At 37.5% G+C, this 25,906-nt stretch overlaps 1 protein-coding gene across 7 annotated transcripts in view; it reads left to right on the forward strand.

Moving 5' to 3' along the window:
- Nucleotides 1–25,906, forward strand: part of BBS9 (Bardet-Biedl syndrome 9) — a 439,924-nt gene that overhangs the window by 3,890 nt on the left and 410,128 nt on the right. For 2 of the 7 annotated variants that reach the window (XM_073809810.1, XM_073809813.1), the window contains exons 5-9: nt 2,077–2,136; nt 4,004–4,126; nt 10,966–11,116; nt 14,255–14,319; nt 20,003–20,116. In XM_073809810.1, coding sequence (XP_073665911.1) covers nt 4,015–4,126; nt 10,966–11,116; nt 14,255–14,319; nt 20,003–20,116 — 442 coding nt within the window. In that variant the 5' untranslated portion in view covers nt 2,077–2,136; nt 4,004–4,014. The remainder of the gene's footprint in view (nt 1–2,076; nt 2,137–4,003; nt 4,127–10,965; nt 11,117–14,254; nt 14,320–20,002; nt 20,117–25,906) is intronic. The other 5 variants (XM_073809811.1, XM_073809812.1, XM_073809807.1 and 2 more) reach the window with 4 other exon arrangements.

The raw sequence follows: 25,906 nt of genomic DNA on the forward strand, positions 1-25,906 counted from the left end.
TTGTCAGATGCTTTTTCTGACTCTGTTGACATGATTAGGTGGTTTTTGATTTTTATTTTATTGCTTTGGTATATTTCCTTAATTAATTTTGGGTGTTAAACTAACATTGTATTCCTGGGGTAAATTGCACTTGGCCATGGTGTATAATTCCTTTAATATATTGCTTGATTCATTTTGCTAGTGTTGTGTTGAGGATTTTTACATACATATTTGTAAGAGATATTGGTCTGTAGTTTTCTTGTATTTGTCTAATTTTGGTATCAATGTACACTAGCTTCATAGAATGAGTTGGGAAGTGATCCCTCCTCTTTCATTTTTTGGAGAGGTTAGTGAACAATTGATGTTAATTAAAAAAAAATATTTGGTAGAATTTACCATCTGAGCCTAGTCTTTTCTTTTTTTCTTTTTATTTGAGCCTAGTCTTTTTTTGTGTGTGTGTGGATAGTTTTTTGATTACTAATTCAATCTCTTTACTTGTTATAGGTTTATTTAGATTTTCAGTTTCTTCTGTAGTCAGCAACAGATAGTTGGGAGCAGGACAAATAATGCTGATGTCCTGCCCTTCCTGGGAAAGTAGTTCTCTGATTGGGAGCTGTGGGGAGAGGGTTCTTGGCTGTACTACTCTGGAGTGCAGTTTCCATCTTGCTGAGCTAGGAGTATGGAGAGGAGTGAGTTGTAGTTTAAATACTACAGACTCTTACTGTTCTTACTGAGTTTTAGATTTTTAATGTTTCTTTATTTGTTGTATGCTCTTAGGACAATTTCCGGAGACTTGAAATGGTTGTTTTAAAAAATAATTTTCAGTTTCACTGGGAAGTGGGCCAGTGGAGCTTCTCACATGTCACGCTGAAAAGTGGAATTCTCTGAAACCTTAAATTGCTTAGCATATGGTTATGTGAGATATCTATATTATCAAAAGATTTCATCAGAGTTCCATTAGATATCAAGGTGCTCCAGTGTCTGTAAGACTTATATTTAAGAGCAAGTATAGGGCTTCCCTGGTGGTGCAGTGGTTGAGAGTCCGCCTGCCGATGCAGGGGACGCGGGTTCGTGCCCCGATCCTGGAAGATCCCACATGCCGCGGAGCGGCTGGGCCCGTGAGCCATGGCCGCTGAGCCTGCGCGTCCGGAGCCTGCGCGTCCGGAGCCTGTGCTCCGCAACGGGAGAGGCTGCAACAGTGAGAGGCCCGCGTAACGCAAAAAAAAAAAAAAAGAACAAGTATAAAAATATAAGTTTATTAGGAACACAACTGCTGTGTGCAACGAGAAATTTTTTGTAGGTGTGTTTTATTTGTTCAAGCCAAAGGATTAAGCTTTTTTTTTCTCAGATAAACTGGGATATCCAGCAACCTTAAATTGTTCAGACTTGCTATCAAATCCATCTTCGAAGCCAAAGTGGAAAAGAACTCCCCTTTGAAACCTTTTGCCTTGTAGCTTACGCTGTCATTTAAAAATACATCAATTATTAGAAAAGGAAATTAATGATGTACAAATTGCACAAATGAGGGTTTGTGGTTTCTTAATTTCTTGGGAGTGGGCAGTGCGCCTTCCTCTGCTTCTGCCTTTGAAATTGGAGAGAGAGGCCCTGGGAAACATACTACTGACCATCAGCCCAAATTGTTGGTTTTCCTATTGTTCACTAATTTTTCAAAGATGTAAGACGTTATTCAATAATTTATTGTCCACCGTGGTAAATGTTAACAACTGGGTCATGGGGGAACCAGTATGCAGAATTTTGGTATAATGGAATTTATGCAGTTCTGCTATGTATTAGCTTATGTTTTGCCCTGGTATGAAAGTAAGTTGGTCTGAAATGAAGCAGCTGTGGTCTTGTGAGGAAGAGCGATTTGTTGGACCTAGGTTTGAAATTAGCAACCCCTCCCCCAACCTTTTAAAAATTAAAACAAAGCGAAACCAAAAAAATCCCTCTACTGACCCATGCTTTTTCAGTGTTTTGGATATTAAATTGCAGGCAGTGACAGCCTAATAATATAAGGGTCTAGAGTAGGGACAGGGTATGCAGAAGCAAGTTTCTGCCATTAGCTGTGTGATTTAGGGGTGTCATTATAATCTACAGAATGAGAAGACCAGCTGATTGATGGGTACCTTCTAGCTGTTGAAGCTCTTGATTTTAAAAGTGAGTCTTTTTTTCAAACTTTGGAAAGGTAACTAACTGGTGACAGAGGTCACAGGAAAAAGGAAGAGAAGTAGAGCATTGCTATAAGAAAACATCCACTTAGACTATCAGGTATCTGTGCAACTAGTGCTTTTCAAATTTTAAGGTGCATGTGAATCACTTGGGGATCTTGTTTGGGGTGGGGTTGAGATTCTGCATTTCTCACAAGCTCTTGGGTGATGCTGACCTGCTGGTCCAGGTACTACACTTTGGGTAGCAAGGAGCTGAACAATCGAGGAAAGGAGGGCTTTCAGAAGCTAATGAAGTGGTAGGTGACTAAGGAGAAATTGATAGAGCAGGAGAAACAGGAAGGAAATAAATGTTGCCAGTGGTATTTTGTTACTAGGAATAGGTATTAAATTTTATGATAGAAGTCCATGAGAAATTAGTGCTTGATGTAGAACAGTTCCATTTACACACCATGTTGCAGAGTTAGTTTTTCATATTGGAGTGTTTTTCCCCCCATTATTCTAGCAAGCTGAAAAAATTTGTTCAGTAACAAAGGTTTTTAAGGCCATTTTCACATAATAGCTATTTTCATCTGATGCAGTCATGTGTGTTTATATTCAAACTACAGATACATGCACTTTTTCCCTTTCCTGATTATGCTTTTTATCCTTTTGAGTAATCATAGCTATGATGATGACTATAGTGCTGTGAGTCCTCCTAGTGAATCATTGAATGGTATTGAATTTGGGTAGTATTCTGCCCTGTGCTGCAAGAGAATGACGTATCTTCATTGCGGCAGTCCAATGGTATGGCGTATTTTAATTTTCCAATGTATCTCGAGTACATAATGAGAATATATGGTACTTATTAAGTACTGTTACTTCCCTCTCAAATTAAAAAAGTCCAATAAAAGTATAATAGGAGTGTTTATTACATTTTTGAATACTTGCTGTGAGATTGGAAGTTTAGTCATCTGGCAATTTGTATGGTTACATAGTGCCATTATTAATAACAGCTGATGCAGATGTTTTTCAGAAACTCTCCCACATGTTAAAACTCATGATAAGTTCATTTACCTGCTATGTATTTTTCCTTCACTTTCATCAACACCTTGCCTTTACCTGACTACTTTCCTTTTCAGCATAAAGAGAGGGTCTTAGATGGAGTTTTCTTTCTTTTTCCCCCATTATTTGTTTCTTTAAACTTGTCTTTTTTTTTTTTTTTTTGCTGTATACGGGCCTCTCACTGTTGTGGCCTCTCCCGTTGTGGAGCACAGGCTCCGGACGCGCAGGCTCCACGGCCATGGCTCATGGGCCCAGCCGCTCCGCGGCATGTGGGATCTTCCCGGACCGGGGCACGAACCTGTGTCCCCTGCATCGGCAGGCGGACTCTCAACCACTGCGCCACCAGGGAAGCCCCTGCTGCAGTCTTTTTAATGACCAAACTGAAGGGAAATTAGGTGTTATGCCTAGGAATTATGTGCTAACTAATTCTGGTAGAATTTGAATCTTGATCCTCCAAAGAATATGTTTGTTACTTTGTACAGTTGTCTACTAAATGTCCCAGAAGAGAGAATTGACCCAACATAAATGTATAATTTCTCAACTTGACTTTCTGATGGCATTGCAAATATCTGATTAATGTTTCCACTCACTTGGATTTGTGGTTTCACATATGTCCACAAAATACAAAAAATTAGAGTTTAATACAATGTTTTTTCTCAAAGTTGTCTAACTTTAGTTTGCTATGTATGCCTTAAGAGTTAATTAATTCAGAACAACAACAACAAAAAAGAGTTAATTAATTCATAAATCATGGTGTGAAGTGGATTTTTTTTTGTGAAGTGGATTTTTATTATAAATAAATGCTTTCTTTTCAGAGTGAACGAAAATGTCTTTATTTAAAGCCCGTGATTGGTGGTCTACTGTTCTGGGAGAAAAAGAAGAATTTGATCAAGGCTGTTTGTGTTTGGCTGATGTTGACAATACTGGAAATGGACAAGGTAAACAACTTATGACCAAGCATCTTGGAGCAAAGCATTTTATAGGGGTGGAATAAAAACGACTTCTTTTTTTTAATGTGTACTTTATAGAACTTAGGTGAACTGTCATGACTATGCCCTAGTTTTTAAGGTAGTTTTCCTTATAAGTAATATTTAAGTAGCAGGCTGATAAATGTAGTTATTACTTATGTTTTGTTGTTTGTGTTTTTCTGGTTTGTGTTGATTCTGTCATATTATTTGCTGGAACTCAGAAAAATATTATAAGGCATCATTTAATTTGTTTTTATTTGTTGCAAAATCAGGTTTCGTAGGGTAGAGCTGGTAAAATATTTTGAATTTTGAAAATTTTTCTTTTGTAGAAGCTGCAAGAAAAAATATATTCTTTTAAAAGAGAATCTGAAAGCCATTTACCAGAATGGAGAAATTATGTTAGCTCTATTTGTTTGTAGAAAACAATTGTTAAATCATTGCTTTCATTTTTATATTTTGAAACTAGAAACAATATTCTATTTTATTCTTATATTATTTGCTCCTCTTTGCATCATCATATAAGTGGTCTTTAAAACATTTTAGTTCTGTATTATTGCTACTTGAAATTTATATTTGGTTTGAGTGATTTATAGTCATGAGCTTTTTGTTTGTAATTCAGATAGTCACTGGCCTCTTAAAAAGAAAACTTATTATAATAAGTTTTCTTTTGTTCATTGTATATAAACATTGTCCCCTTATATTTTTCTTTATTCTATTTATCTTGCCTATAATGAAAGCAGTAGAATTTGGGGGATAAAGTGAAAGGAGAAAATTATATTGGCAAAGAAGAGTGGGAGGCACTAAACTGTTCTGAGCACCTACTAAACTGTTTCTAAGGAAACTCTGGGCCCTGCCCTTCTACTGATAGGAGAGGCGAAGGTCTTCTATTCATAAGGTGTCCTGAGCTGTTCTTCAAAGATTATCAACCCTGCCTCCTGCCCAACTGTTTGTTAAAATTTATGATTCCCCTATAATTTGGTAGCACAGAAGAGTCATACCACAAAAATACCTGCCAGAGAGAAACAATTTCAAACCCACCTCTGCCCAAACTATTTAAAGCTCAACTTGGTTGGAAACTATACTTACTGATTATCTGAATAACATAGTGTTCCCTCATCATTTCTATTAGAACTCCTCACTGGGGTGCCACCAGTGGGTTACCAATATGCTGAGATGTTTCATCCCCCCTATTTACATCCAGCTGTGAGCAGCTTCCTCTGTTTTCCCAAGCATGCTATACAAAAATCATTCTCTGTGTGTGTGTGTTCCACATAGAAAAAAACCACTGATCATTATTTCTCAAAGCCTAGACCACCTACATCATGGGGTGATTATTATATATGAAGATTTTCTATCCCAGATGTACAAGATCTTCTAAGATCATATTCTCTGGGGGGTAGATGGATTGGACGGGGGCTTAGGTATCTGCATTTTGACAAGCTGCAAAGTTGAATGGTGGCACACTAAAGTTTAAGAATTATTACTGTTGATCTTATGGAGTGCAAGTTTAGTGAGAGCAGCTTCGGACATGCTCTGTTTGAAACAGAAGTGTCTGGTAGGCAGAATCGAGGTAGAGATTTGGGAGTGAGCAGTACGCTGGTTGTATTTGAAGCCCTGGGAATGGGTGCAAATACACTGAGAGAGAAGATGGAACAAGAGGGAAGGAACCTTAGGACCATAACCTGGAGAATATGAGCATTAAGGGAGGAGCTTTGGGACAGGTAGTCAGTAATAGATTCTGAGAAGGGCAGGCAGAGAGGCAGGAGAACCAGTTAGGCTGATACCTGGGAGGCAAGATTTAGTGACGTGAAGACTGATTTTTAAATTTCCATATTGTTTTGCAGCAAGTGGTTTGTTAGTATCCTTGGTGAGGGTGGATGAATGGACACAATGGTAACAAAATCTAGATTTGCAGAGAGTGAAGGAGTTAGAGGTGGGGAAAACTGAGTGTTTATGGCCCTTTAAAGGAAGAGCTGTGAAGGGAAGAAGGGAGAATGATGACTGGGGACAGTGTAGGGTAAAAAGAAATGGGAAAAATTCAGTGTGTAGCATAGAGGATATAATTGATAAAGCAGGGATCCAGAGAAGACAGTTGGAGGTGGGATCAAGTACGCAGATGGAAGGGTTAACTTTAAACAGGTTTGAGAATTTTTTTCACTGTGATAGAAGGTAAGAAGGTAAGAATGGACATAGATGAAGAGAAGTTTGCAGGTCAGTTTGGGAAGTTGAGACAATAATGCCAGTTGATTCCCTACTTTCTCTGAAGTGATCCGAGAGTGAAAGGATAGTATTAGGCATCTTGAAATTGCTTTAGGTGAAGCTTACTTGATTCATAGAAGAAGGATTCCTCATTAATCTTGAAAGAATCTGAATGGTTCAGCTTAGATTACATGCTAACATATAACCTGGAGGGAGTGTTTATTACAAGAATCAGAGTTAAAAACACATTATATAAGGCAGACTAGAAAATAGTTCTTATATTTATCTTTTAGCTTCTCAGCATTTATACCTTACATGGGGCAACTCTCCCTTGTACAACTGAACATACACATATTCTTACCCATCTGCCATGGAGATAAGTGCATGCACCTGCTGCTTCAGAGGCTCCTTCAGGGAGCTCTGGCTCTTCAAATCTAGGATCTCTGGGTGTTACACCTTTCGTTTGTCATTCGGTCATGATCATGTTCCAATATTCTGCTTCCTCTAGAATAATTGGTACATACAATCCGTGTTCACAACCTAATATATAATAGTTGAGGAAAAGGAGAAGAGAATGAAAAACTCAAAAGTTAAGATGAAGGAGCAGGAAAAATTGTGTGGCAACTTGAAGAAGTCATGTTGGGAGCTACATCCTTTTGTTTTGCAACTGGTCACCTGGCTGTGGTCTAGGCCTCTTCATTCCTGGGGGATCTAGAACACTGATGCTTGCCTAAAGAGGATTATAGTAATTCCATTTACTACTGATCCAGACAGTACAGGAAGGGCCCATGGGGATCCCTGGGTTTCACTCATATTTCTTTCAGCCCCATTCAGCCTTTATGAGATGGTGAGGTAGTCCTGGTTCCTGCAGATTGGATTGTGGGCGTACATGTAAAGGTATACTCCTGCTCCTGTCAGGTGAAAGCCAATCATTTCTGTTGGTCTCTGTGCATTGGAAAGGAGAAAATGCATTACTAAGCTTTAGAACTGTACTCAAGCAGATGGGATGTATTAGTTGGCTCCAAGAAAAAATAATTTGTGGAATAACAGAAGAATTCAGAGTTACCATTTAAGTTATACTGATCAACTCTATAAGACCCATTAATTAGACTTTGATATCAGCAAATCTGGTTATTAAACAGGACTTTGATAGGAATGATCACATATTACAAAGTTAAGTGTTTTGGAATTAAATTTTGGAAACCACCCCAAATCAGGCTTAGGAGTGGTATTGATTTTGATTTTCTCCCTGTTGGAGAGATGGAGTTCCATTGGCTTCCATATAGTCCTTTCAATATAATATCCCTCACTCTGCATGTTAGAGAACCAAGTGGATACTCTACCGTTTTCCATGGAAATACATTTCCTTTAAGCTCTCAGATGCTGGGTGAGAAATCATAGGTTAGGAAGTTCATTTATCATGGGGTCTCCATAATTGGCAACAACAGTATCTTCCTGGGCTTCCAGAATTAGCAGTAATTTAGAGCCAATATTCAAGTGTTCTCATAAAGGTTGGGTATATACTTTTCCTCAGTACACTTGGATAAATGACTACTGGTCCAATAGGGAAGAATCTGAGGAAACTTCATATTAGGCATGGGTGGTGTTACAGCAGTCCATACATAACCTTGTCTTTGTTCAAGTGACTCAGTCTATAAATTGACTTAAGTATGGGGATCAGTGCTATGCCATGACTGTCTAATATGGTGGCTTGAGTTAGTCCTCTTTTCCATAGACCTGGATTACTTTTGGTTTTAGACTTCAGAAAAAGCCTTAATTTGATAAACACACTAGAGTACATTGTTACAATTAAATACTACTCAATAATAAAAAGAAATGAATCACTGGGATAAAGGGCCTTAATGCGTTGCCTGTTTGTTCCATCCCTGGGGATCCCATATTAATTAATTATAGCTTGTAATCTGTGATAGTTAGACTGTTACCTGAGATCTGGTTACTATAATAGTCCCGCTGTCTATTTTAATAATCATACATACACATTTTAATTCTAGGGGTTCAATTGTCACCACGTGGACTTGGCCATCCTGGTTTCCTCTTACCCCTGAGGATAGGGCTTTGTTGAAGTTGAGTCCCATTCCTTCTGATCAATGTCTTTACTTTTATGCAAGAAACCTGGAGAGACTGTGAACTCGTTTGTCACTGCAATTGAAAACCTATAGAGTTAATCCCTGAACTAGATTCTTAGGGGTTAAGCCCCCTGCTAAAAGAGGTAAGAAATTCTGCAGGCTCCCAAAGACCCTGAGTTTTATTCTTTACCCTGAGATGAGAATTTTGAGATTTAAACCTATCATTCTCTGACTTTAAATTATCCAGTGCCCTTAGAAAAAGCCATCTTGTGTATGGTTTGGCACTCCTCCTTCCTGTTCATTTGGCAGCAGCTGTTCAGTTCACTAGAGTGTCCCCTGCAATGGGCACAGTGTTCCAGATGCTTGGAGGTGTTAACTTGTTTAACTGTTCTGTCACTGTGTACAATGCTACGTAAACCCACCTAGAATATGAACAGGAGTTTTAATGCTTTGTGCCCCAACTTAGCTCAACAACCAATTTCCAAATATCCCTGCAGGAATTGGTGTCTGTAGTTTACTCACTGGTGCTAATCTGTATATCAATTAACATCTTATTTTATTTTTTTGCCACAAAGTGACAGGAAACAATTATGATAAATGCAAATAAAAGAGAGATTGGAATGAGAGTGACATAGCTCTCCTGAATGCAGGAAGAGTTCATTTGGCCAAGCCTTAGTCAGAGATAGGAACCAGTATGTTTCCAGTGACCTTGTAGACCTCTGAGGCTGCCATCGGATCACCTAGCACCAGATTCATTTCTTTTTTTTAATTGAAGTATAGTTGATTTACAATGTTGTGTTAATTTCTGCTGTGCAGCAAAGTGATTCAGCTATGTATATATGTATATATATGTGTGTATATATATGTATGTATGTGTGTGTATATATATATATATATATATATATATATACATTCTTTTTCATATTCTTTTCCATTATGGTTTATCACAGGGTATTGAATACTGTTCCCTGTGCTATAGAGTAGGACCTTGTTGTTTATCCATTCTATATATAATAGTTTGCATCTGCTAGTCCTAAACTCCCAATTCACCCCTCCCCCATTCCTCCTCCCCCTTGGCAACCACAAGTCTGTTTGTTTTGTAAATACGTTCATTTGTGTCATATCTTATATTCCACATATCAGTGATATCATATGGTATTTGTCTTCACTTAGTATGATAATCTCTAGGTCCATCCATGTTGCTGCAGATGGCATTAATCCATTCTTTTTTACGCCGAAGTAGTAGTCCATTGTATATATGTACCACATCTTCTTTATCCATTCATCTGTTGATGAACATTTAGGTTGTTTCCATGTCTTGGGTATTTTGAATAGTAGCACCAGATTCTTAATGACATGTGTGTCTCTATTCAGGATTGAAATTCCTAGGATAGTACCTCTCTCATAGGGTTATTATGAGGATTTAATGAGTTAGTATATATAAGCTACTTAGACCATTGCCTGGCACCTAATAAACTCTCAATAAATGTGTAGAACGCCTTCTTTTAAGCTGATAGAAAAGAAGTCAATGTATTCTACTAATCCAGGGATTTCAAACAACCCAAAGTATTAGTTTCCTAGGAATGCCATAACAAAGTATCACAAATTGGCTGGCATAAAACAACACATTTATTCTGTCACAGTTCTGGAGACTGGAAGTCCAAATCAAGGTGTTGGCAGGACTATGCTACCTCTGAAGCCTCCAGGATCCTTTTTGGCCTCTTTCAGTTTCTGATAGTGCCAGGCATTCTTTGGCTTGTAGATGTATCACTCCAATCTCCGCCTCCGTGGTCACATGATCATCTTCTCCTTGCTTGTCTCTATGTCTTCACATGGCATTCTCCTCTCCCCACTCCTGTCTCTGTTTTCTCTTCTTATAAGGATACTAATTGAGTCCTATCACTTACCTAATTGAGTGTGACCTCATCATAACTTGATTACATCTGCAAAGACCCTGTTTCCAAATAAAGTCACAGGTACTGGGGGTTAGGACTTCAACATATATCTTTTTGGGGGACACAGTTCAACCCATAATACCTATCCTACCATTTCCTCCTTTTGTACCCAAGGCTAGAAATTGTAAATCAGAGCACTCTGTCTAATGAGGACTCAGTGTTTTTACACTGAGTTAATACGGTGTTTTCAACAGCCAAAACCAGGTGTAGAGTTGACACTCTATGGCGAAATCAGCTTACAACCTGATAATGGTCCTTTGTTAAAAGGGCGTGCTTTGACTGTGTTAAATTATGGCTACGACCCCAAATCAAGGCTTAAGAAAAATGTAATATGTTAGTACATTTGAATATTGGTGATGTAGAGCTATTTTTGAAAAGTTATGTGTTATTAAGATAAGTTCACTTTAATTACATATTCTATTGGCAGATTGGTTTTTGTATATGAAGCAAAACTGGATTCTTTTAATTTTTAGATTTTTCTTTTAGACAGTGGAAATTTTATTTCTAAAAAGTTTTTGTTGCTAATGTTTTTTTCTTTCTATATCTTTAAAAAAAAATCTCTTTACAGATAAAGTAATTGTGGGTAGCTTTATGGGATACCTAAGGATCTTTAATCCTCATCCTGTAAAAACAGGAGATGGAGCTCAAGCTGAAGATTTGCTTCTAGAAGTGCATCTACGAGATCCAATACTGCAAGTGGAAGTAGGAAAGTTTGTTTCGTAAGTATAGCCCACCAATTCTGGTGTTTTATCTTAATACTTGGAGTATGTCAATCCCTTACTATGTCACTTTTGTGGATGCTTCAAAAAAAAAAAAGACTATCTATGAATTAAATATATTTCCTGTATATTGTCACCTAGGTGGTCCTCATGTACTGAACATTTTAAAATTTGGAAACCTGTACATTTAAGATAGAATAATTTAGGACTTTTTTATAGCAACAGACCTAAGATGCCTGATGTGTCAGAAGCTTAAAGGAAAAGAGATAAGCTTTTGAAAAATAACCAGACAAAGAAATAGAAAGTATTCACCACTTAAAGCACTAATTGTCCTTTTTTTTTGCGGTATGTGGGCCTCTCACTGTTGTGGCCTCTCCCGTTGCAGAGCACAGGCTCTGGATGCACAGGCTCAGCAGCCATGTCTCACGGGCCTAGCCGCTCCGCGGCATGTGGGATCTTCCCGGACCGGGGCACGAACCCATGTCCCCTGCATTGGCAGACGGACTCTCAACCACCAGGGAAGCCCCCAATTGTCCAGTTTTAAACAAACTGTTTGTTTAAAAAAATTAGACATCATAGCAGTTATGTGATTTGGTGCATAACTTTGAAGCTTTGAAACAAATTACTTATTTGGGGTAGAGAGGTCCTTAGTTTCTTAAAGGAAGACAGCTCACCCCACAAAGTAAGTCTTTGGTTCAAATTACGTTATTTTTAAACCTAATTTATTTTAGAACACTGTTTATTATTTTGCATTTTGTGTAATACATCTGCTTTTTATTTACTGATGATATTGCTGATTTTATCTTATTTTCATACATGAATTTTCTTAAAATTAAGCCTGTATTTCTTTTTTTTTTTTTTTTTTTTTTTTTTTTTTGCGGTATGCGGGCCTCTCACTGTTGTGGCCTCTCCCGTTGCGGAGCACAGGCTCCGGACGCGCAGGCTCAGCGGCCATGGCTCACGGGCCCAGCCGCTCCGCAGCATGTGGGATCTTCCCAGACCGGGGCACGAACCCGTGTCCCCTGCATCGGCAGGCGGACTCTCAACCACTGCGCCACCAGGGAAGCCCAAGCCTGTATTTCTTAATCATTTATAAAAGTATCTATTGTGAAGTGTTATGTAGACAGAGGTGGCCTTGTTTTCCCGTACCTTCTCTTTTTGAGCGCCCTTTTGCTGTCTTAAGTCTGGGAGTGCCCTGAGCTCTGGATTTTGGCTCACTCCAGTTGCACATCGTGATTTGTTGGCCCCAGGTTCCACTTGTTCAGGGCCCTGACTCCTACTTGAAAAACCTGAAAGACTGCTCCTGAGCATTAACCCTCTTCTGGTAACACGATTCATTCTGATGGGAAGCTGCTTCGTGGATGCTATAGGCCAGGACATGAGATGGGACTTTTATGCCCTGTGACAGGCTGGATCAGGATTTTATGATTGACATGGCTGGTAAATATCTACTCCATCTAAAAGCTGATGATGATTAGGTGCCCACTGTGTACCTAGCACATATTAAACATGATGGATTTATAAAGTAAGGAGACAAAAGAATTCTTGCCTCTAAAACGCATTTTTACCTTTTCATTTTTTAAAAAGTGGAATGCTGTCACAATCATTCTACACAGTAGTGTGGCTTTCACCTATGCGATCACTTGTTGGAAGGGAGGAGGTGAACATTAATGATACTGTACTAGTATTAATTGACTAGTACTATCTCATTAATCTTATCTGTAAGATGTGATCTGCGTTTAGAGATAAGGAAACTGGCTAGAGCTCAGAGCTTTAGGTTACACAGCCAGCATTCAGGCCCAGGTCTGTCTGACTCCATTATTTACTGTCTTTCCATGACATCATGTCCTTTTGCTGTGCATGATGGAAAAATTGTTTTGAGTATTACAGGGTACATATAAAAATCTTTGAAGGCGGTCTTGATTATGTGATAGTTGTGTATATTTTCATTTTCTGGTAGTAGAGTGAGTTGGTGAGTATATATTCACTGTAACAATGTTTTGCAGGTATTATCTAATATAATTCTTGTTTTATAAATGAGAAACTCACACTCTGAAAGATTAAATGATCACAGAAATATCAAAGTGCCGAGACAAGATCCCAATCCGGGTCTTCAGACTTCAATTATAGTTCTTTCAGTTTAGAACAGAGTTTGCATCAGAGGTCGAACATCTGAGGCCTGCTTTCAGATTAGTTTTAAATTTAAACGAATTGCCAACATTTAGGAACGAGAAATTTTCACATAAAATCCCTGCATTCTGGCTTTTCTTGAAAAAGAATGTGGAGATCTGGCCACAAGCCCAGAGCTGAGTAGTCGTTGCCTCCTTTAGTCTGGCCCTAGTCTCCAATTGATCACAGCCATTTACACCCTTTATTCACTTATATCTTCTGACTTGACCCTTGAAGACTTTGAATTTGGGATTTCTAGATTGTGCCTTGTCTCTGGAAACCACTTGATAGGGGCTGGAGTGTAGTGGTGACAGTGGCTGTTTATTTCTATTGGAGATTTAGACCAAACTGAAATATTTTCAATACCTTTAGTATAATTTCAGACCTCCATGTGATATATGCCTTTTGCCATTCTGTAGTGCTTTATACTTTACAAGGTGCTTTCACATGATTTTTATTTCATTTAATTTAAACCTCTTATTTTCCAAAAGGGGAAATAGGCTTAGAGAGTGTAAGTGACTTGCTCAAGCCAGGACCAGAGCGTGGGCCTCCCCCTCCACACACACCCTGTGGCTTGCGGGATCTTAGTTCCCTAACCAGGGATCGTACCCACACCCACTGCAGTGGAAACACGAAGTCTTAACCACTGAACTGCCAGGGAAGTCCCACGTGGATCTCCTTATTGTGGGAGAGCACTCCTGAAGACGCCTCTGATATGACTTTTGCTGGGAGACTCCCTTGGCTTCAGTGTGAAGGCAGCTCCTTGAGGCAGAGTCCTTGGGCCTCTGATATTGCCAAACTGGTTGCTTGTTGTTCAGTTTATTTTTTAGCTTTGAATGTTATCTAGTGAATTATTTAGTTCACTCATGATAGGTTATGGTTAAAATCTCATTTTAAAATCATTTTGTCATTTTTTGGGTTACATCTGAAGCTAGTATTTAAACTTTTAAAACTTTCCCTGTTTTTCAGAGGTACTGAAATGCTTCATTTGGCTGTGTTGCATTCTAGAAAACTGTGTGTCTACTCTGTCTCAGGTAAGAAACATTTTTTTCTAATGTAGATTTTGTACTAAAATCTGGACTTCTTAATATTATGTAAGAATAGTTAATATTGACTCAGTTGAAGGTTTTCTTATCTCGGTTAGCATTTTCCCATTGTTCATTTATTCTTTCAGGTACAAAGGCTATTACATTTTCTTGGTCTGCTATTTCCATGCATACTTAAATTTCTATCACTGTAGAGGGTTCCTTGGAATCTCCTTCCTCTGAGGAATTGTGTGCAGGATTGCCTATGACTAATAGAGGCCAATTCTGGGTACTTAGGACACTTGAGTCTTAAGAAATGTTCAACAGCAACAGCAAAATTCATTACATGCTGAGTCATGGTGGTTTAAAGTACATTTTCTTTGGTGAACCTCAAGTATTTCCCTTTACAGTTCCAATTTCTTGGCTTTTGGCTGTCTTTACTCAACCAGACCTTAAGGCATTTATTTGAGACTTAATTAGGTTTCATTCCCTGACATGGTACTGTGGGTACAAGTATGAAAGTTAATTGCGTTTTGGTTTCAGCATTTTGGCCCTTATTAAATATGAAAAGGTAACTTACAAATTTTGTTTCAGTTATTAGATAAATTTTAGTCCAAGTTGACAGTTATTTTTATGACGTGCAATATGGGGGAATCTTTTAACGGATACAATAAAGCTGAGTGTCTGTGGACCTATTGCTTATACAAAAGATACTCTTGGAATTTGCTGTAAATATTAGCTTCTAGGATTTGGATTTCTCACACTCATTTTCTTGATTTGGGCTTTCTCTGTATTTTGCTTTCAATTTGAGTCATGATTCATATTTACTGTCACTGAGCTGGATATATTTTTTTTAAATAAATTTATTTATTTTATTTTTGGCTGCTTTGGTCTTCGTTGCTGTGTGTGGGCTTTCTCCAGTTGTGGTGAGCGGGGTCTGCTCTTTGTTGCGGTGCGTGGATTCCCATTGTGGTGGCTTCTCTTGTTGCGGAGCACAGGCTCTATGCAGGGGCTTCAGTAGTTGTGGTGCGTGGGCTCAGTAGTTGTGGCTTGCGGGCTCTAGCGCGCAGGCTCAGTAGTTGTGGCGCACGAGCTTAGTTGCTCTGTAGCATGTGGGATCCTCCCCGACCAGGGCTCGAACCCATGTCCCCTGCATTGGCAGGCGGATTCCCAACCACTGCACCACCAGGGAAGTTCCAGAGTGGATATTCTTAGGCCATCTCTTTTTGGGGCAAAGATCTATTAGATTTTGAAGGCAGCCTTGATATATGGTGTGTGGTAGGCATACTTGTTGAATGAATGAATGAACTTATTTCTAGGTAATGCTGAGGCAATTGGTAGTGGCTATTTATTACTCTCTGTATGTTATTTTCTTCTTTCTTCTTTTCCTTCCCTGTTACCACTATCATTTTCTTTTCCATTTCCACTCTATATCAGAGGCCTGGTAAAGTACCTCTTACTGTCATTGCTAAATACTCTTATTGGTTTCATGGTAAAAGATGTTGTTCCTCCTAGTGGTAGGGCAGATATTTAGTGTTCCAGAGTAAATGGAGAAGGTATGATATAGGCTACTTTATTGCAGGCATCTAGTTGTTCCTCTGTTTTCCATCATAAGCCTGTTAACTTCGAGTGATATTTTATTAACAGGTATGGAGGAGGAGAACTTGCCCACAGTAACTCTTGAATACTGCTTGGGGTACTGGTCCCTTCTAGAGGCTCCATGGGGGCTCTAAGAGGGCAGGAGAGGGACACATCCTAAAATCTAGAAATTAGGTTAGACTCTTGGCCTTCTCTGGTCCCGTTTGAATGATGGCTCAGAAAGCCAGAAGTCTATAGAGCTCCACTGGGGTGTAGGGCATAGGCTAGGGATGAAATGTGTGTTTATCAAAAAAGGCTAGTGAAAGAAACTGGCATGTTTGGTCACAACTTGTTTATGGGACATTGGTATCGTCCTTCAACTTAGTGTTGAAAATGAAAGTTATTTGTCACAGGAATGGCGATTTTATTGCTCTTTTATTCTTTCTATTCATTTACAAGCTTTGTATTCTCTGGGGATGAGGAGTTGTCCAAACTACATTCCCTTACACTCCACCTCATTTTCCTTCTCTGTCTCTCATTTCTTCAGCTTCCTATGATATTCGTAGCCTGACAATTCGTATATTTTTCCTGGCTTGGCTTAAATTGAGAAGCAGAGAAGTTAATGTTTTTGTTCTCTTGAATATGTTTCTTGAGGTACCAGACTGAACTTTTACCTAGCTTTTACTATAACAGGGGAAGCATAAACACTTTCTAGTTTAAGTGAAACCACTGGTGTCAGCAGATGAAAAGTGTTAGCTGAACTTGACATCCTTAACCCTGACTGCCCCCTCCCCAAATGTTTTTTGTTTTCTTTTATGCGCTAAAGTGCTCCTAAAAAATATTTGAGGCAAATTAGAGGAGACCTCCGGGATATAGCAAACAACTCTTAATAATCAGAGACTAGTGTGCTGACGTTTTTTTTTGGGGGGGGGTGATATGTCATTAAATGCAGGCTTAATATAGAGAAACAGCAGGGTCTTGCTGACCTGAACTTAGCCCATCTTATCATACTCTGGTAAAGGAAAAGCATCACATGGCATCTCAGATTCCTTCCTGATGGGCCTCAGTTTCTGAGTAAATGGTTACAGATGTGTGAGCTTAAGCCATACTGATTATGTTCTTTTAAATATTCTTTTCCAAAAATTTTGTACTTACTAAGCATTTGACATATTTATAGAATTTTAATATTTGCCGTGAGAGGGCAAAAAGATGTCTCTTTACTTTTGACAGGGTTATATAATCTAATTTGGTTATTTAATACAATGAACCTTTTAACTTACTCTGTAATGGCTTTTATTTCATTTAACATCATTAGATTTCTCAGCAGTTATGTAAAATTACACCAAAACCTGTGTTCAAGGTGACCTTTGATTGTCCAGAGAATTATTTTGTTTAAATTACATCTTGTTTAAATAAGACCATCAGCATAAATGTTCTAATATCCATTTACTTTCTAATTGATGAAACTTTATATTAACTTTAGCTATATATAGACTATTATTATAGATATACATTTACTGTATTCAGTCTGTATATTCAAGGACAAAACCTTTGTAAGTAATTTTAATCTTATGTCATCAATGCTTCTGTAGAAAACAAGTTATCAGAATTTTTAGATTTTCAGGTACTACCTTTATTCCAAGTTAGTATTGAAGGAAGATAAATTGTCTTTTGTTCTCCATAGGTGCACTATTACATTTTAAAGTGCTATCACCTGAAATTTAAAAACTTACCAATGCATTTGCAGCTTTTTCAAGACATAAATTCTAATGTCATTTCATGGAAGTGTGTTTAAATATTGACTGCTGACCCTTGTGTTCACTGACCTTTTGGCTAGCAGGCATGCATAAGTGCATTCCTTACTCGGAGGGGTCCATCTGGTTTTAGGTGCAGAATGAAATTTGGAATTTCAGTAGGGACAAACCAAAAGTTTCTTGGATTTTTTTTTTTTTTTTTCTGGTTTCTTAGAGGCTAGAACTGTCCTTAGGTCAATGCTGTGAGTTATGTTTTTAGAGTTTTTTTTTTTGCTTTTACCCGTGTGGCTGGTATGGTTGTGATTACCACCAGTTTCTCTGGACCTTACTGATTTTACTACCATTTAGGTTCCAGAAAGCTTTCATCTCCTATCAGGGTTAGCTGGCAAATTTGAGTCTTTCTCTTTGTTTTTTTACTCTATTGGTATGTTAGTATTTTGGTCGTTAGCATTTTCAGGGGCATAGATCTGAGTAGAAGTGGTTGTCCTCCAAGAAATCCTTGCCTGTTAGTTTTTCTCTTTCAACCCTCCACCTTCCAAATGAGGAAGAGAAAGCCAGGGAGAGAAAGGTGGAGGTGAAAATAACATATATATATTATACTGAAGTATAGTTTATATACAATGTTGTGTTAATTTCTGCTGTAAAGCAAAGTGATTCAGTTATCCATATTTATATATATACACACACATTCTTTTTTATATTCTTTTCCATTATGGTTTATCACAGGATATTGAATATAGTTCCCTGTGCTATGCAGTAGGACCTTGTTGTTTATCCATTCTATATATAAAAGTTTGCATCTGCTAACCCCAAACTCCCAATTCATCCCTCCCCAGGAAATAACATATTTTTGATGCTGCTTTTTTTTTTTTTAATTTTGGAAATTGTCATTGGCTTACTAGGTTCCCTGAAAGTTGTTAAATGATGGACAACCAGGTACCAGTATATATAGTGATGGCTCTGAAGACCTAGTTTGAGTACTGTGTCCTTTATCAGCTATGTGATTTTGGGGGAAATTTATTGAATTTTTTTTAAATTTAAGGTGCCTCAGTTGTAAAGTGGAAGTAGAAATACTTCTGTTCTTACAACCTCCATGTACATTGGTGAATCCCTCTGGACAAAAAACAAACAAATAAATGCACATGTATAAATATGTATATACATACATACATACAAACATATACTTAGATTTTTAAAAAATAAATTTATTTATTTATTATTATTATTTTTATTTTTGGCTGTTTTGGGACTTTGTTACTGCGTGCAGGCTTTCTTCAGTAGTTGTGGCACATGGGCTCAGTAGTTGTGGCTTGTGGGCTCTAGAGCACAGGCTCAGTAGTTGTGGCACACGGGCTTCGTTGTTCCACGGCATGTGGGATCTTCCCAGGCCAGGGCTCGAACCTGTGTCCCTTGCATTGGCAGGCAGATTCTTAACCACTGTGCCACCAGGGAAGCCCCTATATTTAGATTGTTTTAATCATCTAATATTATGCAGTTTGGGACTATTTCATTTGCTTTGTGGTATTTTAAGTTTTTCTTTTAACTTTTGCATTTTTGAATGAATGACAAAGATGCTTCTTAATGGAAAATGTTACATTTGGAATCATTTTTCTTTCTAACACCTCTTTTAATCATAATGTTCTTGCCTGATCACTAGGATATAGCTCTAACTGTATATACTCTAGAAAGCCTAACAACTAGAGAGTAAAATGCAGATAAATAATCTTTTCTCGTTTGGAATGAACTACAAAGTGATTGTAGCACATATGATCTATTAAATGCAGGGAAAGTATTTTTCTTTGTTTTGAAGGAGATTCTTCTTGGCAGACTTCAAAGAAAACATATTGTCCTATTTACTTGCTGAGAGAAACTTTAGATCTCTCTATTAAATTAGAACATAATGTATTAGGGGCTTGAATATTTTGAGAGTTGGGACAGAAAATTGAATCGCTTGAAAGTGTGGGGAATTTTTTTCTTAGACACTTTGATTCATGTCTTTGGTCTATCATTGTTATAAATGCAGGGAACTTAACCTCATTTATTTCAGAACTGAAATTGGAGGATTTTGTTGTTATTTAAATAATTACACTTTACTTAGACATAATGGACATAGATAACAATGTCACCCAGGGTAGTATTTCATCTATTGGTATAATCTAGCTGAGACTTAAATTGTTTTAACTGTGCTGGCATTCTGTGTCATCAGTATGCTAACTGTTCATAATACATATGTTTTAGTGCTTTGCCATTTTAAATTTCACTGAAATTGAATTACTTGGAATTGGTAAGAGGATGAGAAGATATTAATATTTTTTAATGTAAACAAATACAAAGCAGTCTTTTTATTTATTTCTTTTTAGGAAGCTTGGGTAATGTGGAACATGGGACCCAATATCAGATCAAATTGATGTATGAACATAATCTTCAGAGAACAGCCTGCAATATGACTTATGGATCATTTGGTGGTGTAAAAGGTAATTTGCATTTAATCATGAGTGTGCTATTGTAAGGACCAGAATATTTGGCCATATAAAAATGGAGAATTATATGGTATGAATCTTAGAGAGAGTTAAACATATTTTATTGAAACCTTTATATTCAAATACTTGGGCAAAGTAATAAAAAAAGAAAACTTTAAACATTGAATGAGTTTGATTTTCATATAACCAGCACTTTTATGTGGTCTACAGAGACATTTCTAAAACTGTCTTTCCATTTTGTCTTTTATACATGAGCTGACTGAAATTGAGCTTTTCTGTGGTGGAACTGTGTGCCTGCCTCTCTCAGTGGAAGAAGGGGTTGATCTCTTCATTGATGGGGGTCCCAGCTCTACTTAGACAGGGTGAAGCTGTAGACCCGTCTCCACCTAATCCACCTCCAGGGCCACTGTACAGGGTCGTGCGGATTGTTTCTAAACCAGGGCACCTGGACCAGGGGCATGTGGAGACTGAAGTGCAGACCTGATCCTGCTCATCAAGCCATGTGCTCTGGCCTGGAATAAACATCCCCAGAGGAAGGGTGCCTCTCCTAAATTTCACAAAGGCATTACCTTTACGAAGTACTGGCCCGGTGATGCTGGGTTTCTCCCACCCTGGTGGTATCTCTTTCTAATTAGCACAAGGTCTACCACCCTAGTTCCAGAGCTTCTGAGTTACCAGGGCTTGGTGCTTGCTTGGTGTTGCTTGTGGTGTGAGAGAATAATTTACAATCCAACTCCTCTCGCTTCACTGTGACAGGACGATAGAGGAGCTGCTGGTGTTGAAATGAGGATAGGAAGCCAGGTGTCGACACCTGTGTGATTGTGTGTGTGTGTGTGGCACCTGATGAACAAGTAACTAGGGATTTTATAATATAGCTCTCTTTGGGCTCAAGTTTTTATGAGTTTATTGTTTAACTGTTGTGTTAATAAAAAGTAGGCTACCTATGTTAGATTTTGCTTTAGTGACACAAAAAATGTATTTTGGAAGCATCCTTCATTCATGTGAACTCACTCTTTTCGTATATAGAGGTAAAGGCAAGAATATTTTGGGTGGTAATGTACAAATAAATGTTTTGTGTAATTAAAGTGATATGAGACAAAACACTTGGCTGGATTGCAGTATTGCTTACCTTGAGTAACAGGAATGTTTGGATTATTTGAAGAATATGGGAGATGTCTAGAGTTAGATGAAGAGAGGAGAGAAAAAGCTAAAATTTGATGAGAGGCTAACTTCTGTGAGGTGTCCCCTCCGAACTTCAGCTGTTAGAACTGATTTCCACTGTTCTTTAAAAAAATGTCTGATATGATCGGGGGACCTAGGTCTCCCCTGTTTAATTAACTGTTTTCAATGTTCTTTCCCCTACTAAATCCCCAAAAGAAAAATGGCTAAATTCTATACATCTGGAGTAAAAAAAGTTATTATATGAGGAAAAAGTGCTTTGGCTAAATGAAAGTAAGTTTTTATTTTTTGGTACCATCAAGACATTTATTTATTTTAAAATTTATTTATTTTTTATTTTATTTATTTTTGGCTGTGTTGGGTCTTTGTTGCTGTGCGCAGGCTTTCTCTTGTTGCGGCGAGCGGGGGCCACTCTTTGCGGCGGTACGCAGGCTTTTCATTGCAGTGGCCTCTCCTGCTGTGGAGCACGGGCTCTAGGCATGCGGGCTTCAGCAGTTGTGGCTCGCGGGCTCAGTAGCTGTGGCGCACGGGCTTTGTTGCTCCGAGGCATGTGGGATCTTCCTGGACCAGGGCTCGATCCTCTGTCCCCTGCATTAGCAGGCAGATTCCCAACCACTGTGCCACCAGGGAAGCCCTATTTTTAACAAGACAATTCGTTAGATCACATGTCAAATGTTATCTTACATTGATTGCACTGTACTTTTAGTTTTATTACCAGATCAAGTTAACCCAATTAAAATAAAGTTTTAAATAAATTAAATAAAAAAGAAATTCCTTGCTTTTGTGTGATATTTTTGCTATATTCAGTAATGGACTTTCAAAGTAATTAGAGTTGCTACTAGTTTTGAAACGAATAGGTAACTTTGTACTTGTATATCTTCTCTTAGTTCCTACATTATGCCTTACATTTAAAAAGTACCTTTTGAAAAAGCAAGAGGCTATTATAACATATCTTACTTTACTGTGGTTAAGCACGATATTTCCCAATTTGAAACAGAGAGATATACGAGTAGCAGAAGCAATTATTCTGTTTCATGGGTTTGAGACACTTGCATAATATCACTGAGGTATCTAGAAGGAAACATGAAAAAGTAATGGGGTGGTAGGGTAGTAAAAATTAGCCTTTTTGGGGGATTGGCACGGGGAATGGGGAGTTACTGCTAATGGTTACAAGGTTTCTTTTTGGGATGATGAAAATGAACTCAAATTAGATTATGGTGATAGTTGCACAGCTCTATAAATACACTGAAAACTACTGAGTTGTATACTTTTAAGGGGTGGTAAGTAAATTATATCTTAATTGTAATACTGTTAAAAATTATCCATGGGATAAAACTTGCTGCTAGAGAGGTGATAGTGCAGTCTGTACATCCTAGATGGCTTGTGGCCATGTAAAATTTTACAGTACTCTTATAAAGCAGGTTGGCTGTTAAGAACTGTGAAAATGTTCCTGAATGCTGATATGTGGTTTACGGGAATGTATATAAGGAAGTGATCCAAAATGTGAAAAAGTCATATCAAATTGCCATATATTTAATTATTTCCTTTCTCTTTGTCCTTCCTTCCTTCCTTTTGTATATACATGTATTTATTTGCAATATAGAAAAATTAGAAGTGATCTAAATGAGTAACAGAGGAGAATGATTAAGTAAGTTTTGATGCATAGATTCAGTGGGTTATTATGAAGCTGTTGAGATTGTTTGGTTTACTGAAATGAACGTCTTTGAATATAAATCTTTGCCCATGTTTCTTATTATTTTCCTAGGATAGAATGTAGAAGTGGAATTATTGAGTCAGAAGGGTACAAAATACTTTTTTCTCAAAAAAGCACTCCTGCAAACTATATAAATATATTGTAAAAAGTACAGAACTTAGGAAAAAGAAAGTAGAAGCTACCCCAAGAAATGCACATTTCAAAAGAAAGCCTATTTTGTAAACCTGATGCTGCTACTGTGTGTCTGATGTGCACCTTTACAGGAGAGAGAGCGGGTCAGTCTTTTAATCTGAAAACTTCCCTAGGCTTGATCACTTGATCTGAGTTTTTTTTTTTTAATCTGAGTTTAAAAAAGGAAATTGAAAAATTTTTGTCTTCTACCTTCCTCTGTATTTAAGATGTCTTCTTGTGGAATTATTAAGTTGGGTAATCGTGTCAGTAGTCCTCAAGAAAGGAATTAAGCAAAAAGAAAACCTAGCAGCATTTTAAACAAATGTGTTTAAAGTACTGATAGGCAAAGGGAGTTTATTTGGTATGTGTATCAGAATGAACTACCACTAGATGGCAGTCCTCTACAACTTTGGGCTTTAGTTGGGTCTCCCTTTGAATACAGAGGTATGGTAAAAAATCACTAACGGAGGAATTTTTATCCCAAATAATACTTTGCCTTTTACTAAAAATAAATGTAACTTCAGAAGAGCAATGGAGTGGTTCTTAAAAAATTAATTATTATAGGTAATATCTCAGAATATAATGTAAAAATGCTTTCTAGCTGTTCTTTTCAAATTTTAATTTGCATCCAAATCGTAAAGGGATCATGATAAAATTGTAGGTTCTGGCTCTGTAAGTCTGGAATTGGACCTGAGAGTTTGAATTTCTGACAGTCTCCCAACCGATGCCAAGTTGCAGAGATCTAGAGCTTTGCTGCCACCCTGCATCTACTGAGTGCTTGTTCTGTACCAGGCACTGTCCTAAGGGCTTTATAGGTTGAGTAACTTAAGATATACTTAGTAAATGGTAGAGGAGGGATTCCAACCCAGGCTCTCTGCTTCTAGAATCTTATGGCGTTAACCATACTATACTGGGCTATCTAGGCTATGAGTAAATTTGCTTTCTCCCTGATTCAGGAAAAAAACTTTCCAATCAGAAAGATGTGTACTTGGTTTGGCTAAAGATGGTGCATAACTTTGGTTCTGCACAGATTATGGAAAACATGTTGGGTAATTTCTGGGTCAGATATTTGCTTTCTCAATTTCATTTCTTTGGTTGGTACTTTGGTTTATAAGAAAAGTACCCCCTAAAATAATCAGAGAGTTTATATGTGTGTGGAGGTAATATATTATTTGAAATTAGCAAAAGAGTTTTTTTCTAACCCTTTTTTGTTTGCTTGCTTGTTAAGAAAACCTTTCAAAAATACCCTTTATGCATTTGCAAAAACTCAAAGGTGCATTCATTTGATGCCATAAGTTTTGGTTTTACCTCAAGCTGTGTTGCAATGTCTATTAATGAGAAAGAAGTGCTAAAGAAATAGGAAATCTAGTTTTATGAACTACTTGAAGAATATTGCCTAGTAGCTTCCATTATTCAAACTACTACCTGCCATTCCAGAATTTAAGTAAAAATTCTTTCCATATTATACTTTTTAGAGGGAAATGATTGAAATGTGCGATATTAGTGGCTATATTGGGCTTATTTTTTTACAGAGGGGTGTGGAAGATGTGTTTGAAGCTTAAAATGTTTATAGTTTCTTTGATTTTATTCTAAGCCGCTTTTTTGAAGGAACATGTGACTCTGGGTTTTTGTAAATATGGTAGTTTATCTATGCTTTTTATACTATTGACAAATTAATGCTTACAAAATTTAGTGAGTGACATAAGTATGGACAATCAAATTATAGTTTGGAAATATATGAAATCAATTTTGAAAAGGTGGATTTGAATTGATTTAAAAATATGTTACTAAATTTGGTGTTATTTATTTTGTTTGGTAATTTGAATTCTACTTGTTTTTGAAAAAAAGAACAAGTGATATGTCTGCCAGATTTTCCTCTGCTTTTGTTTCATTGTGTCACTACAACTTCCAATGGTTTTTGACGTGATACTTTACCTAATTAAGATAAGCTTGCCATTTCAGAATAGTATTTGGAAAAGGACATCATTAATGTTTACTGATAAAAACCCAGTGGTGGAATGAAGAAGGAACATTATTGTTTTAAGGTCAACAACTTTGTATACCTAGTTTGGTAAAATATGATACTTTATGTAGTCTATGTAATGTATCTTGCTACTATCAAGATAAATTTGAGCTAGAATTTCCTTTACTCATAATGTGACTTATAGACCCTATAGTTAGTTGCATCCTCAATTACCCAAAATTTATCCTGTAGGGCTGAGACAGGTTGATGAACCTTATAATGTATAGGAGCCTTTCAAATGTGTGACAATGACAGTGGGAAGGAATAGTTGATTTGTTGGAGATATATGGGAACTTTCAGGGACTAGAGCAAGTGTGGTAATTGCATCATCTCTCTCTCTGTGTCTGTTTGTCCGTCCATCCATTCATTCATCCATCCATCCATCCATTCATCCCTCCATCCATCCATCCATCCATCCATCCAATGCCCATTTACTGAGAGTCTTCTGAATGCCCAGGCACTGTACTAGTTTCTCAGAGTAGAAAGATTATAAAGTCTTTGAGGAGTCTTCGAGGACACAAGATGAAATCTTGATCTGATGAACAAAATGCCTACCATGATATTTTGTTGAAAAATTTAACTTGAATACATTTTTATTTGAAAAATTACACTGGATTATGATGGGCCAGTTTTGTGCCTTAAAACTTTTTCCCATTACATAATTTGTGCTTTTTAGTCCATGCTGAATTATTGCCAT

Source organism: Tursiops truncatus, chromosome 9, assembly GCF_011762595.2.
Source record: "Tursiops truncatus isolate mTurTru1 chromosome 9, mTurTru1.mat.Y, whole genome shotgun sequence".
Classification (NCBI taxonomy): domain Eukaryota; kingdom Metazoa; phylum Chordata; class Mammalia; order Artiodactyla; family Delphinidae; genus Tursiops; species Tursiops truncatus.